General features: G+C 37.1%; 1 protein-coding gene across 1 annotated transcript in view; it reads right to left on the bottom strand.

The window, feature by feature from the left end:
* CTDP1 (CTD phosphatase subunit 1) overlaps positions 1-12,480 on the bottom strand; it is a 118,712-nt gene that overhangs the window by 27,207 nt on the left and 79,025 nt on the right. The window contains exon 12 of the mRNA XM_014941047.1: positions 11,931-12,118. Coding sequence (XP_014796533.1) covers positions 11,931-12,118 — 188 coding nt within the window. The remainder of the gene's footprint in view (positions 1-11,930; positions 12,119-12,480) is intronic.

Below are 12,480 nucleotides of genomic sequence, written 5' to 3'. Positions count from 1 at the left end.
AACGTACAGACTTATATGACATTCGAATAGTTATTTTCTCAATTGTAGAAGTCCTCAAATAGTCCTTGAAAGGAGGACTGGCTTAATAAACTGCAATGTTACTTAGACTTGCAAATGAAGCACAACCCTTTATATATATTATTTGTGAAGCCATAGCTTACGAATGATTTTTTATAAGTATGTTTACAGTCAAATGATATGATTGGCGTCTTTAAAAAGTAAAAAAAAAATACTCTAGTTTAAAGATAGTAAGTGGCACAATAAACAGAAGCATGCTGGCAAGTAGATGCAATTTTAGAAGTAAGATTCCCAGCTCTCTTGATTCCTCCTTCTGCATTTTTTAATGCTCCGCTGATAATTATAAAATGCTTCCAATATGGTGTTAAAACAGTTGCATTTGTCAGTGACTTCCCTAGGCATTTGCAATTACATTCTAATACTGTTGAAGTTTTCTGCTTAAAAATCCAGTTAGTTTTCAAATTTCAGTTAAAGCTGTAGAGATCAACGAGTAAAGACACACTTTGAATAAATCACCAGTATATACTGAAGCCTTTTTATAAAGATTGCTATAAGGAAGGAATCACTTAAGAGCTTGGACAGTCTTTCACTTCAATCAAATCTATTTTTCATGAAACAAAGCCAATCAGAGGAAACAAAGCATGGGCTATAACTACATTTTTCAAGTATAATTACCCTTTGCACAGTTTGCTCTTAAAAATAATTTTTTATGCCTTAAAATGGGACAAAAAGGGTCAGATTTACCTTATTAGGTGTAGACTTTCAAAGTTGGTGAGATAAGCTATCTCCTCAAACTATTTTTCTCCAAGGAGAGGTGGGGATAGAATGACTGGTTTAGGTATATGTAAATTTGGAGAGGTCAATTTTACCAGGGATGTGAGAGAGGCACCAAGATAAAAAGCTGAGAAACAACCTTCACAGTACATTTGAAACAAAATTATCAACTATCAAAAGAAATAATGCTCTTACTAGTTATAGAAGGTGGTTAATTGTTGATGGGATGTGCTCCAGTTGCCTAAAACAACCCTAATGAACCTTTGAAGGGGTTCACTAACCAGATCCTTACCTAATTAGACAAAGATTGCAGCTGAAGGACTCTTGTTTTTTTAGGATACGTCTTTACCTTTAGAATCCAAAGTATTCTGGATTACACTATTTTCAGTTTCTCCAGCAGGAAAGACTTGCTATAAAATACTTTCCTAATAGCATAAAATGTGAGTAAGGATGGGCTAACACCAGCTTTTTGGGAGAAACATACACACCGGGCATTTTGCCACGTTTGGACAATTTTCAAGGGGGACTGAAAAAGGCACATTCTTGATGCAGTTGGAACCCGTCACCTGAGATCCAGCACTCCAAAAATCAAGGGTTAACTAAGCCACAGTTTTTTCGACACTGGAAAACTAGTTAGTGTTTGGATTTTTTTTATTCTTTATTTTTTTTTAAATAAACTTTCTTCCCCTACCTTAAATGGCTGAATCTTTTTTACTTAATTTTTCCAAAAGCAATAAAACGTGAAGCACAGAGCAAGTCAGGGTATTTTAGCTCTGGCAGTTTATGTCTGGCAAAGTTAAAGCCAATAAAATGGAGTTGTGCAAGAAGAAAGTATCAGGCAACTTAATGCTACTGATCCCACCTATTAAAATGTTTACCTGAAGACCATTTCTGCAGAGACAAATGCCTTCCATCAACAACAATTTATCACCTCCCAAAGCCTCCATTCTGCCTAGTTTGCTTTTTTAATCTTTTTTTAAGCTATGTAAGTCCAGGAGGACTTGGAATGTAACAGGCTTGTATGCATTACAGCAGTGCGATTTCTAGATGGTACAAAAGTAATAAGTTCAGGTTAGGTAAGTATTTTAGATATTTCCCCCACCTGAAAAAAAATATAAATTTTTACTAGGCTGCAGTTTAATAATTATGCAGTAACTCTTTGCTGCCTCCCTCCTCACAGCACTAGAATACATTTTTACAAGACAACTCTGTGCACACCAGCAGTTAGTTTTATATCCGTAAGTATTTAATTGCAACCTTGAATAAAGGTAATTAGGAATATTCTGAGAATATATTCTGATTCTAACATATCAGTCAGAAACAGTGTGAAAAAGTGGGGTAAAGAGAGGGATAGGTACAGTATAGATACTTCAATACCATGTTTTGTTTATGAGAAAACATATATATTAAATTCTGTGCTAAGAAGAAAAATCCCATAGTATCAACAATCACTCGACTCATTTCCTGTGTGGTTTTAATCTTAGTTTAATTTATGGATCTATCAATGCCTTTTTTTTTTATTTTGCTTCTATTTATTCAACCCTCTGGAACCAGGACCTACAATTTTCTAGCTGTCAATCAGCAAAAATGAGTTGTTGATTCAACATAGTACAGAGAGTAGAGCATTTGCTACTAGAAACATTGAAAAAACCTAAACAACCCAAAAACCAACAGAAAAAGAAAAACCGTCTTTGGAGGAAACAAACTGATCTAATTCAAAAGGGCTTCAAAAAGCTGTTACCGCCCCTGCATCGATTTTGCCCTGTAGAAATTTTGGGTAACACGAGAGCTTTGAAGTAAAAACTAAATGTAAACTTAATCTTTAAAGTTTACAGTGGACACACAATTCAATAACGATAGTTAAGTACTGAAGCAAAATATGCTGTGCATGCCCAGAGTCCTCTTACTTCTTAGAGCCTTCATCAAAATCACTGCCAAATAGAAGTGACATTAAAATTCTGCAGAACAGCCGGCTCATGTGAAAACAGCAAGATGTGCTGCCAACGGGAGCGCTTGCCTTCAGAAGCTGATCCTGAATTTCAGTCTGGAGTGTTTCACCATTGCTTCTGGGAAAAAAAAACCCTAACTGAAGCTGCAGACATTTTTTTATTTGCTTATGTGTACTGTACACACAAAGAGTCTGTTTTCTTGCAAGCTGTTAGAAATGCAAGGAGATTCAGTCATTTAAACATACTCTTACCTTGCTGTACCTATGAGAACTACTGTTACGTCAGGAAAAATTTGTACCACCAGAAAACAACAAGGGTTTCCACTTTGGGGGTTGCATTCAATCAACACTTAGTGGGGAAAAAGGAAGTTGGTGGAAGTTTCAACTCTTATTGCCCTCAAAATACTCCTCTTGAATAGCTCTTTAAACTCTTCACGGGAGTACTGTACAGACTTGGAACACAGCTCAGGGGTTGTATTGCCCATATCAGTTAAGTTTTAAACCCAAGAAAAAAGTACTTGTGGTAACCTTGCAAAATTAAAATATTAATCACATTCTCTTACTACCTGAAGCATGTTTTCTTCTCTTAGATGTTGAATTTAGAATGTTGAATTAGACTTAATTTATAAGAGTTTAGACTAACCACGGAAATAATTACAGACAAAAGTTTGGGCTGTTTTCTGTCAAACACAATCTTTTCCCAACAACTTGAAACTTTAGAAGTGTAACAATTTATTAAATTGGAGCCATCGCATCATCTATTTTAAGCTTCCTTTACTTGCTCCACCTTAAGAACAGGAATTTCCAGGGAAGTACCTTCAAGCTGACAAATGCCACGTATCACTGCAAATTCTTAAAGCAAATCAGCTTTTCCCAATAACCGGGAGAGGAGGCAGTTGCCTGTCAGGGATCTTTACTTTTATAGAGTTCAGGTCTGATTTCTGCCCCCCACTCAGTGATTATTCACGGTGTTCAAAGCCTGAGTGGGTTTCCTCCTTTAGTGTGGACACCTACGGGCTCTCACTAAAATGGAGTGAGATGCTTATTAAAATGTAGTATTCAAGGAGGAAAACGGCATTTATTTACCAAACTACATCACGGACCAATAACGAGCTGCTGCTCCAATCAAACATACTGTGTTTGACTGGGGATTCATTATGTCATTGCCAATATCAATAAATGAGCTGTATATGTTTTCTGAAGTTTTCCAGCAACCTTAATTCCGTGCAGAGATCTTAAACCACCCAAACAAGCTGCAAGATTCAAGCTCATTCACCAGTGCTTAACTGAGATGCTGCTTCTGCAATACAGAGACAGACGTGACGAGTTTTGAGGGAACACAGTCTCTAAGATAAGCTGTTTTCCTCTGCAATCCCACAGCCAAAACCACAACGCAGTTATAGAAACGGGCTTATACTACAGCCAATTAAATAATTAACTCCAGTTCTTACAGAGGAAGATCTGAAGGGGAGATGTACCAAAGGACCTCAGTATTATGAATGACTAAACTCCACTGCTCCAGAAACTTAAGCAGTGCAGAACCACACGCCACAGAGATTCAGGTTAAACATTTGAAGCAATTACTCGGGAAAAGATATATCAGTGAGATCAAAATAAAGTTAATTTTTTCTTCAGACAAACAAAATTTTCCAATTACCTACCATGGCAAGTATCTGTTTACTTTAGGATTTGTTCCCTCCAGAGTTAAGCATAATGTTTTCTAGAACATCCAAGTGCTGACCAAATGCAGAAATATCGATCCCCTATTTCATTTTGCAGTTAGCTTTGCATTTTAAAGGGACCGAGCGTCCCTTTAAATAAAATCTACTTCAAGGGAATGGAGTTAAGTAAAGATTTAATTCTTAAAATCAACTTCTTAAAATCTCCTTACGGAGAAGGCTCCTCACCATACGATTAAGTGAGCTATGCTGATGCAGCAAGAGGTCCTGGGGACAGGAAAGGATGACTTTAAAGCACCAGTATTTCTAAATTCAGATCTGCAGCTTTTCTATATTCTAAAGATCAAATCAACAGTATATCTGCATCGTCAGAGAGGAATTCTGAAAGACTACACAGTGTAATAAAGCTAAGACTTTAATCATGAAATAATGCAGTGGGTTGCTTGGATAAGAAAATAGAGGACCACTATTATTTGGCAAAATGCTTGAATTTCTCCAATTATTTTGTAGAAATACAATGCATACTTGAGATGTGCTGTTGTCTATTAAGGGTACTTTCAACAAGACTTTGACCATATACCAGTTAGTTCCTTAATACACTTTGAATAGATTGTCACTGAAATTGTTTTTGAAAAAAATTTCAGCTGACTGAATAACAACCGCAAGGCTGACAGCCTGGGAAGCATCCAGCTGTAAAAAAAACTTAGATCACAAGATTCTCAAAGCCGAGTGTCTCAAGACTGGGAACTGGAAGAAAGTTATAGTGACAGTGAATGTACTGGTTCAATTACCATGAAAGGTGCCATCAACAAAATCCTGCAGAGGAGCTTGCAGCACTGTTTTCTGGCAGCAAGAAGGCAAGCAAAACTATAATTTCTGTCTTCTAGCAGAGTGGCTGTTGAAAGGAAGTGCTATTATGTTTGAAAAGAAAGAAAACATTTAGAAGAACTGAACATCTTCTTAAGGTAGTACATAAAATATCACTGCTCCTTTTGAAAGTCTAGTAAACGGGTACAGAAAGGACAATTGAGGGATTTCTGAGATTCTGAGCTCAGTTTTCCCTGATGATGAACTAGCAAGCCCTTTCTATAGATAGCTGAAATTTTACCTTACATCATGAATCATCTAACACAGCTGTACTTTAAATTAAACAACTATTCTCATTTATTAGGACAATGAAAAATAGCTTGACAAAACCTGTTTTGGAAGAAATCACAGGGCAGCTTTAATATGCAGATTCCTTCTGATCAGACAGCCAAAAATTAGTAAAATAATTTACTTCAGTTCAAGTAGAGTTCAAAGATTTATTTTATCTAGAGTTTCAAAGCCTGGAGGCTCCCTGAAAGACTTGAGATCAATGTAGAAAAGTAACTTGAAATGCTTTTCTTGAATTTAGTAAGAAAAATGTATCAAAACCTCAAAATGTGAATGTGTAAAAGCAGAAAGCATTTCAGATCTTTTGAAATTAAGCTGAAGTCCAAGCGTAAAGTACCATTTCATATAAATCTTTTATAATTTATCCATTTGTTCTTAAAATTATGATTTCTCCATCAGTCAAACATATAACCTACTCAAGATTGATGCAGAAGTTATGAGTAAGAATTTTTGCTAAAGAAAATGCTTCACTGGGCTATACTTTTTGTAAAGGAGGTTCAAACTCTGCAAGCAAAATTTTGTTGCTAATAGATTAGATATCACTTCCAGTTATTAGATTTCTTCTCACCAGTTATTCCGAGGAGAATACTTCCTTCTTAAGCTGAAAACCATGTCTTAACACAGGTATTGAAATTTCCATTCCAAAGCAAAGAAATTCTCAGCAGAGCAAGCCTTAGCCCTTACATCAGATTTGCACAAGCTGAAATTACCAAAATTGAAACTAAACACTGTAAAAAAACTAGCCTTGGCACTGTGAATTGAAAGCATTCAGAAAGAGGTTTTTTAAAAAAAAAGAAAGCATGCACTGGGAACCTGAAAAAAAATTATGAAAAATCAAATGAAATATGCATAAAGGTCTTCAGTGAACACATCATCAAACCTATCTGATGTACGTGGAGTATAAATAAATTTAACTGCTTAACAATACGTACAGACAAAAGTGTGGTTTATAAGCATACTTCAAATAACCAACACACTTTTCAGTTGTAACTTTTCATGACTCAAATAATCCACTCAATCACTTAATTGCATCACTGCATCAATCTGTTTCATGTTTGCACCCTTTCTCCTTCATTCCCGCTCACCCTCAGGGGAAGGTCTCATGTTGGTGGCCAACCTGTGCAAAAACCAGAACAAAAAACCGACACGCACCTCCCCGCACCAGAAAATTGCCTTTTATCAACCATCAAACTGCAAAAGCCCATGGATGTGCTGTGAACTGTGCTTTAGCAGCAGAGGGATGCAAAACCAGCAAGCTGAATCCAACCTCCTGTGCTTCAGGGAGGTCTCACACATGAGTCCTGGAAGGTCTCAGTTGTCCCAACACCCAAATAGTCTTTCCCGCAAAGGAGCAGCCACCACACCTTTACATCTCCACAACTTCCTGCAGTACACAAGCCCTTAAGCTTATTTAAAACTGGAGACCTCTGAGGAAGACTCTCCATGTCATAGTGATCCTAATAGTGATTCGCTCTCTACAGCTATGTAAAAGGAGGGTGTAGAGAGGCAGGGGTTGGTCTCTTCTCCCAAGTGACAGGAGATGGGACAAGAGGAAACGGCCTCAAGTTGCACCAGGGGAGGTTCAGATTGGAGATTAGGAAAAATTTTTTACACCGAAAGGGTTATTAAGCTTTGGAATGGGCTGCCCAGGGCAGTGGTTGAGGCACCATCCCTGGAGGGATTTAAAAGATGGGTTGACAGCGATGGCCCTGGAGGTATTTAAAAGATGGGTTGACAGTGATGGTTTTGTGTCAGAGTTAGGTTGATAGTTGGACTGGTTGATCTTAAAGGTCCCTTCCAACCTAGACAATTCTATGATTCTATGATTATTAACAGCAAATAAAACACTGCCACAACAGCTTCCTACATAAAAAAATATTAAAAATTACAACATATTGACTGTATGGAAAGTAATTTTATGGCATAGGTAAATGAACTGCATTATTTTTTACCCAACCTCGACAATTCTATGATTCTATGATTATTCACAGCAAATAAAACACTGCTACAACAGCTTCCTATTTAAAAAATATTAAAAATTACAACATATCAATTGTATGGAAAGTAATTTTATGGCATAGGAAAAGGAACTGCATTATTTTTTATATCAGTGCCACTGCTGGACTCATTGCCCATTAGTCAAAGCACTCTCTGCCTGGACCATAATTCCTCAGGCACAACTGAGGCAGGTAACGAGCTACTGCGTATCAGGGAGTCTGCCACAAGAGCTATCCTTCAAAAATCTGAAAGTTCCCATCACATCCTTTCCCTCAAGAATGAGAGCCTGACTGCAAACCTTGCACTAGAACACACGAACACAGAAATGGAACGGTTCATCTGGACCATCAGTTCAGAATCTCACATGAACATAAGTACTCGGAAACTAAATTAGTATTACATGTTTTTTTTAAAAAAATCCTGCTAACTCCCACTCACCACTAAATACTTCCAATATCTTAAGAGAAATTTTAGTTGTATTATAGAAGACCACATGCCACTGGAAGACGGCAACAGAGACAGCACATCTCAAGTTCCCGTTTTGCTACCCCAATTCCTTTTAAAATTCAATTTATTAAACGTTCACCCAATTTCCCAGCTTCAGTAACACAACCAAAGCATTTCATTACCTATTTTTGAAGTCTGCTCTGCATCAGAAAATAGGCGAGTCAATAGACACATAGCACACTTATATTTGCTGTACAGGGCTTCACTTCTCTACTAGAAACTTCCAGGATCTGCAAACTGCACGATGCTAAACCCTGGCCTTTGACATATTGCTCTGCTAATTTTCTCAATGACATTATTTCATGTGCCTGTCCATTCTTCTACCAAATACATTTTTCCCTTTTCTCACAAAGACCAGTATTGAAGCACACTATCACCCAATATATTTGTTCAATGCATATTATTATGGCAACCACTTCACGATATGGAAGTTTAAGGTAAGGGGAAGCATGAGAACATCAAATGTGTTCACTGTCACTCAAGTCTCAGCGGAGACAGCAGAGTGAAATCAAAATACACTTGAGAAAGAAAGCAAACTGTGCACTGACAACTTAAAGCTTAAAATATCTCAACTAATTAGACACCTCTTGTTGCTAGGTATATACTGTGCAATGGAAACTAAACAGTCAGTTTTCCCTATTTGTACTAGGCTCAAAAGCTTTTTCATATTACGAATCGTTAATCATTACTAACATCTATTATAAAACACCTGTGCACTTTCACGATTTATAATTCCGTATTAATAACTTATTGCCATTAAGTTTCACTTGTGACATGTTTCAACTCCATTAAGTGGAATTTCATTTTAAGTAGAAAATTTTAGTAGAACTGTGGAGGGGCTGAAATCAGGCTGCTCATTGCTTTGACAAAAGCTGGATCAGAGCTCTAAACAATTATTTTATTTTTTAAAAATTAGATTATCAGCAGCTCAGAAAAATACTATCTACACAAAGATCAAGACTATTTAAGGGTAAAAACTTGTTTAGCTTCTTTAGATTTTCTAAATAAAAGTGAGCTGTAAATATATTTTATTGTTGTGCAGGTCAATCACAAGAGGCTGATCAAATGTGAATAGTATAAACCATTATTTTTTAATTTTACTAATTTCTTTTTACACAGTATGAAACTCACATTCATTGTCTGGCCTATGCAACACCCTTCTAACAGGACACGTGAGATAAAGGCAAGCATTTTATTAAGTTGCATAAGAAGCTAGGATTTTCAAACAAGTCTAGGCTTCCAAATTGCAACCTAACTGCTCGGTACTTACCAAAAGTCATAAAAGTAAATGGATGTAGCAAAGATGCTGCATTTCCCTTCCCTCTCTCAGAAAGTAGCTATTAGATTTCTCCATCTCGGAGAATTTTAGAAGTGGCACGAATCAGAGGAACCATCAGGGCATTCTGTAGATTTCAAGACTGAAGACCAACGTTGGATAGAAGCAATGCACTTCTGTCTTGTGGGTGCTGTGGTTCCAGTGCCAGTCACTACTGGAAAGGTGCAGTGGAGCTTTGCTCACCAGGAACCCACAGCCTCTGCAGGTCTCACCTCTGCTGGGAATGAGCTGAGCCAGAACATGAGGGTGCTGGATGGTATTTGGAGTCTCACCTCTGCTGGGAATGAGCTGAGCCACAACGTGAGGGTGCTGGATGGTATTTGGACTGCCTTTCTCTTGTAGCTTTTGTTTTCCGGAAACATTAATAACTACAATATGGACATCAGGGTGACCATAACAAGTTGTGAAATAATGATTTAAACAGCTGGGCCAGGGTGGATTTACATAATGAATAGCTGGGGCTGGCTTTTATAATACAAAGCCTCTGTTTTCCTAATGTGGCGAGAAGTGATGGTGTTTATGGCAACAAATAACTGCGACTTCAGGCTATGTGACAGAGCAGAAATAATTTAAAATTATTAAGTACAGTTTCAGCCTCATTATGTTCCTAACACCCCAAAGACTCCAATTTTAAGAACAGAAACTTCATACGTCCCAAGAAGATTTATGTTTGTATAGCACTTAGCCACCAGAAACTGTAGCTAGGATTTGTGTTGGAGCAGACTAAGCTCCTGGAGATTTTCATCTTGCTGTTTAACAACTGTTCTTACCCTCTGGTACTGCATCTCTTTAGCGCATACAACACTGACTGACCACAAAAACATCAATTTAAAATTTAAAACTTAAAATGAAATGATGGGTGGAGGCTCCTTTCCATCAAGCAGAATTTCCTGCCTAGCAGACACTGGTTCAGCATCTGGACCAGCAGTTTGTGAGTATGTCCACCATTCAGGTTCAACCCTAGATGCAATTTAACACAATGACAGGGAAACTTTTAAGAGGCAGAAAGGTCAAAAAAGAAAAGCTGCTTAAGAAGAAGCCCTCTCAAAGATTTTATTCTAGCAACAACACTACCACCTCTACCTTCCAAGTGCAGAAGTATTGCCAAGCTTATTTATGAACTTTCCTATATAGAACAAAAGTTAATTACAAACATTCTTCTCCTCTATCTTTGTAAACCATACATAGAGAATAATACTTAGCAATAACCCTAAGCAATATTCCTTAATACAATTCTTCTTGCCTTTTGTTTTTCAGAATTTGATGCATTTTCTACACAACAAAACATCACGGTATTAGGATGAACTAACAGTGCCATGCCACCACCATGCTTTGCTGCTTTAAATGGTATTCTAAAAATATCAATCACTGGCTTGCCTTTCCTCTTCCAAACTTCATTTAGGAAGGAATTCTTCTAGCTATGTGAGACAGATTAAATTCTTACACCCTTTAGACTGACATTTTTCTGAAGATGCTCAGTGATTAGACATAACCCACAATAAACTAAAAGGCCTTTGTAATCTTCCCATGTAGCTCCTTCTCCAACAAATTCCTGACACATCAACCTTGGTACCCCAATCAAAGTCTCCTCCTGAATATAGACATATTTCGCATTCTGTGGTGGTTTTTGCAGTTTCTCTCATACATTCTCTGTGCGCTAGAACAATGCTCACGGAAGTTAAAATAATGTAAATAACTCACTTAAGTCCCACTACTTATATTGCTCTTTATTAAGGAGCTTAAATTCTTATGAGTGAGAACAGAGTCTGGTTGTGAGAGCAGGAAGAAACTACAATGCACATCCGAGTCGTGTTTGCATTTTTAGTACTTTGTGGTACAGGATGATGAACCCACCAATTCTAAATTAAAACTGCTATAATCTTAATCTTATATTGTTACTCTCAAAAACTATTAAAGGGTTGAGATTGAGAACCATTCTGTAACATATTTAAAACATGCACTTACTTCACCAAGTTATATTTTACTAGCAAATTGGTTGATAGTCATCATTCACCAAGTCAACGATGGGACACTATAATAATTTTTGCAGAAGAGACTAGCAAGTTTGAATTTCTTTCCAAGAGACTAAAGCAGAAAACCATCTCAACAACGTACTTTTTATGAATTTCCCACACAAAAATATCTCAAAAATTCAGGGTGAAAAAACCCGTATCTTTCCAAACACGTGCTTTATTTTACTTAAAGTAACACTGAAGAGGACATTGTCCTATTATCCGTTTCAGGATCAAGACTATTTTAAAATCGGTGGCCTTCAACTCTTTCAAAACAGGCAAGATCCTGGTTCTCAACAGACATCTAATACGACCCTTTCCATAAATCAATCCCAAAGCATTGCAAAGGTAAGCAGGACAATTTCAATGAGTTACCAAAAAAAAGTTACCTACACAGAGGTTAACAACATAAAGACTGCATTGCCAAAAAGCATGCTGAATAGTGCACAAACACAACGAACCATCATTAAATACGCTTCTTTTTACATTTGAAAAACTCATACCTGGGCACACTGCCTGTTAAGCTTCTTTCACTTGATGATGACGATGAGGATGATGATGATCCAGGTCTCTGATCCGTTTTCATTCCTAGAGTCTCTGTTGCACTAATCTGAGGTTTTTCACCTTCCTCTTCTGGCTTTTTTTTTTCGCTGTCACTTTCATCACTGCCTTCTCCTAGAATGTCGTCCACCTGCCAAAGAGTGGAGAGTCAGTGTATCTGCTAACAGACGATTCTATATCAATCTTTCAGAATTACTGGATTGCTCTTAAATAATCATTAAGAATATGCTTCAACTTTCCTTGACCTTCTCATTGAAAATTCAGATTAAACCCCAACGTCTTCATGCAATTCCTGTAACAGCCTTAGCAACACTCTATACAAATTCAGTCTATTTAGTCAATGTTTAACTTTAGATGTACATATACCGATTGCTCTTAAATAATCATTAAGAATATGCTTCAACTTTCCTTGACCTTCTCCTTGAAAATTCAGATTAAACCCCAACGTCTTCATGCAGTTCCTGTAACAGCCTTAGCAACACTCTATTCAAA

Source organism: Calidris pugnax, unplaced genomic scaffold (assembly GCF_001431845.1).
Source record: "Calidris pugnax isolate Ruff unplaced genomic scaffold, ASM143184v1 scaffold8, whole genome shotgun sequence".
Classification (NCBI taxonomy): Eukaryota; Metazoa; Chordata; class Aves; order Charadriiformes; family Scolopacidae; genus Calidris; species Calidris pugnax.
Note: the sequence above shows the minus strand (reverse complement) of the source record. Positions and strands in the feature narration are given on the sequence as shown.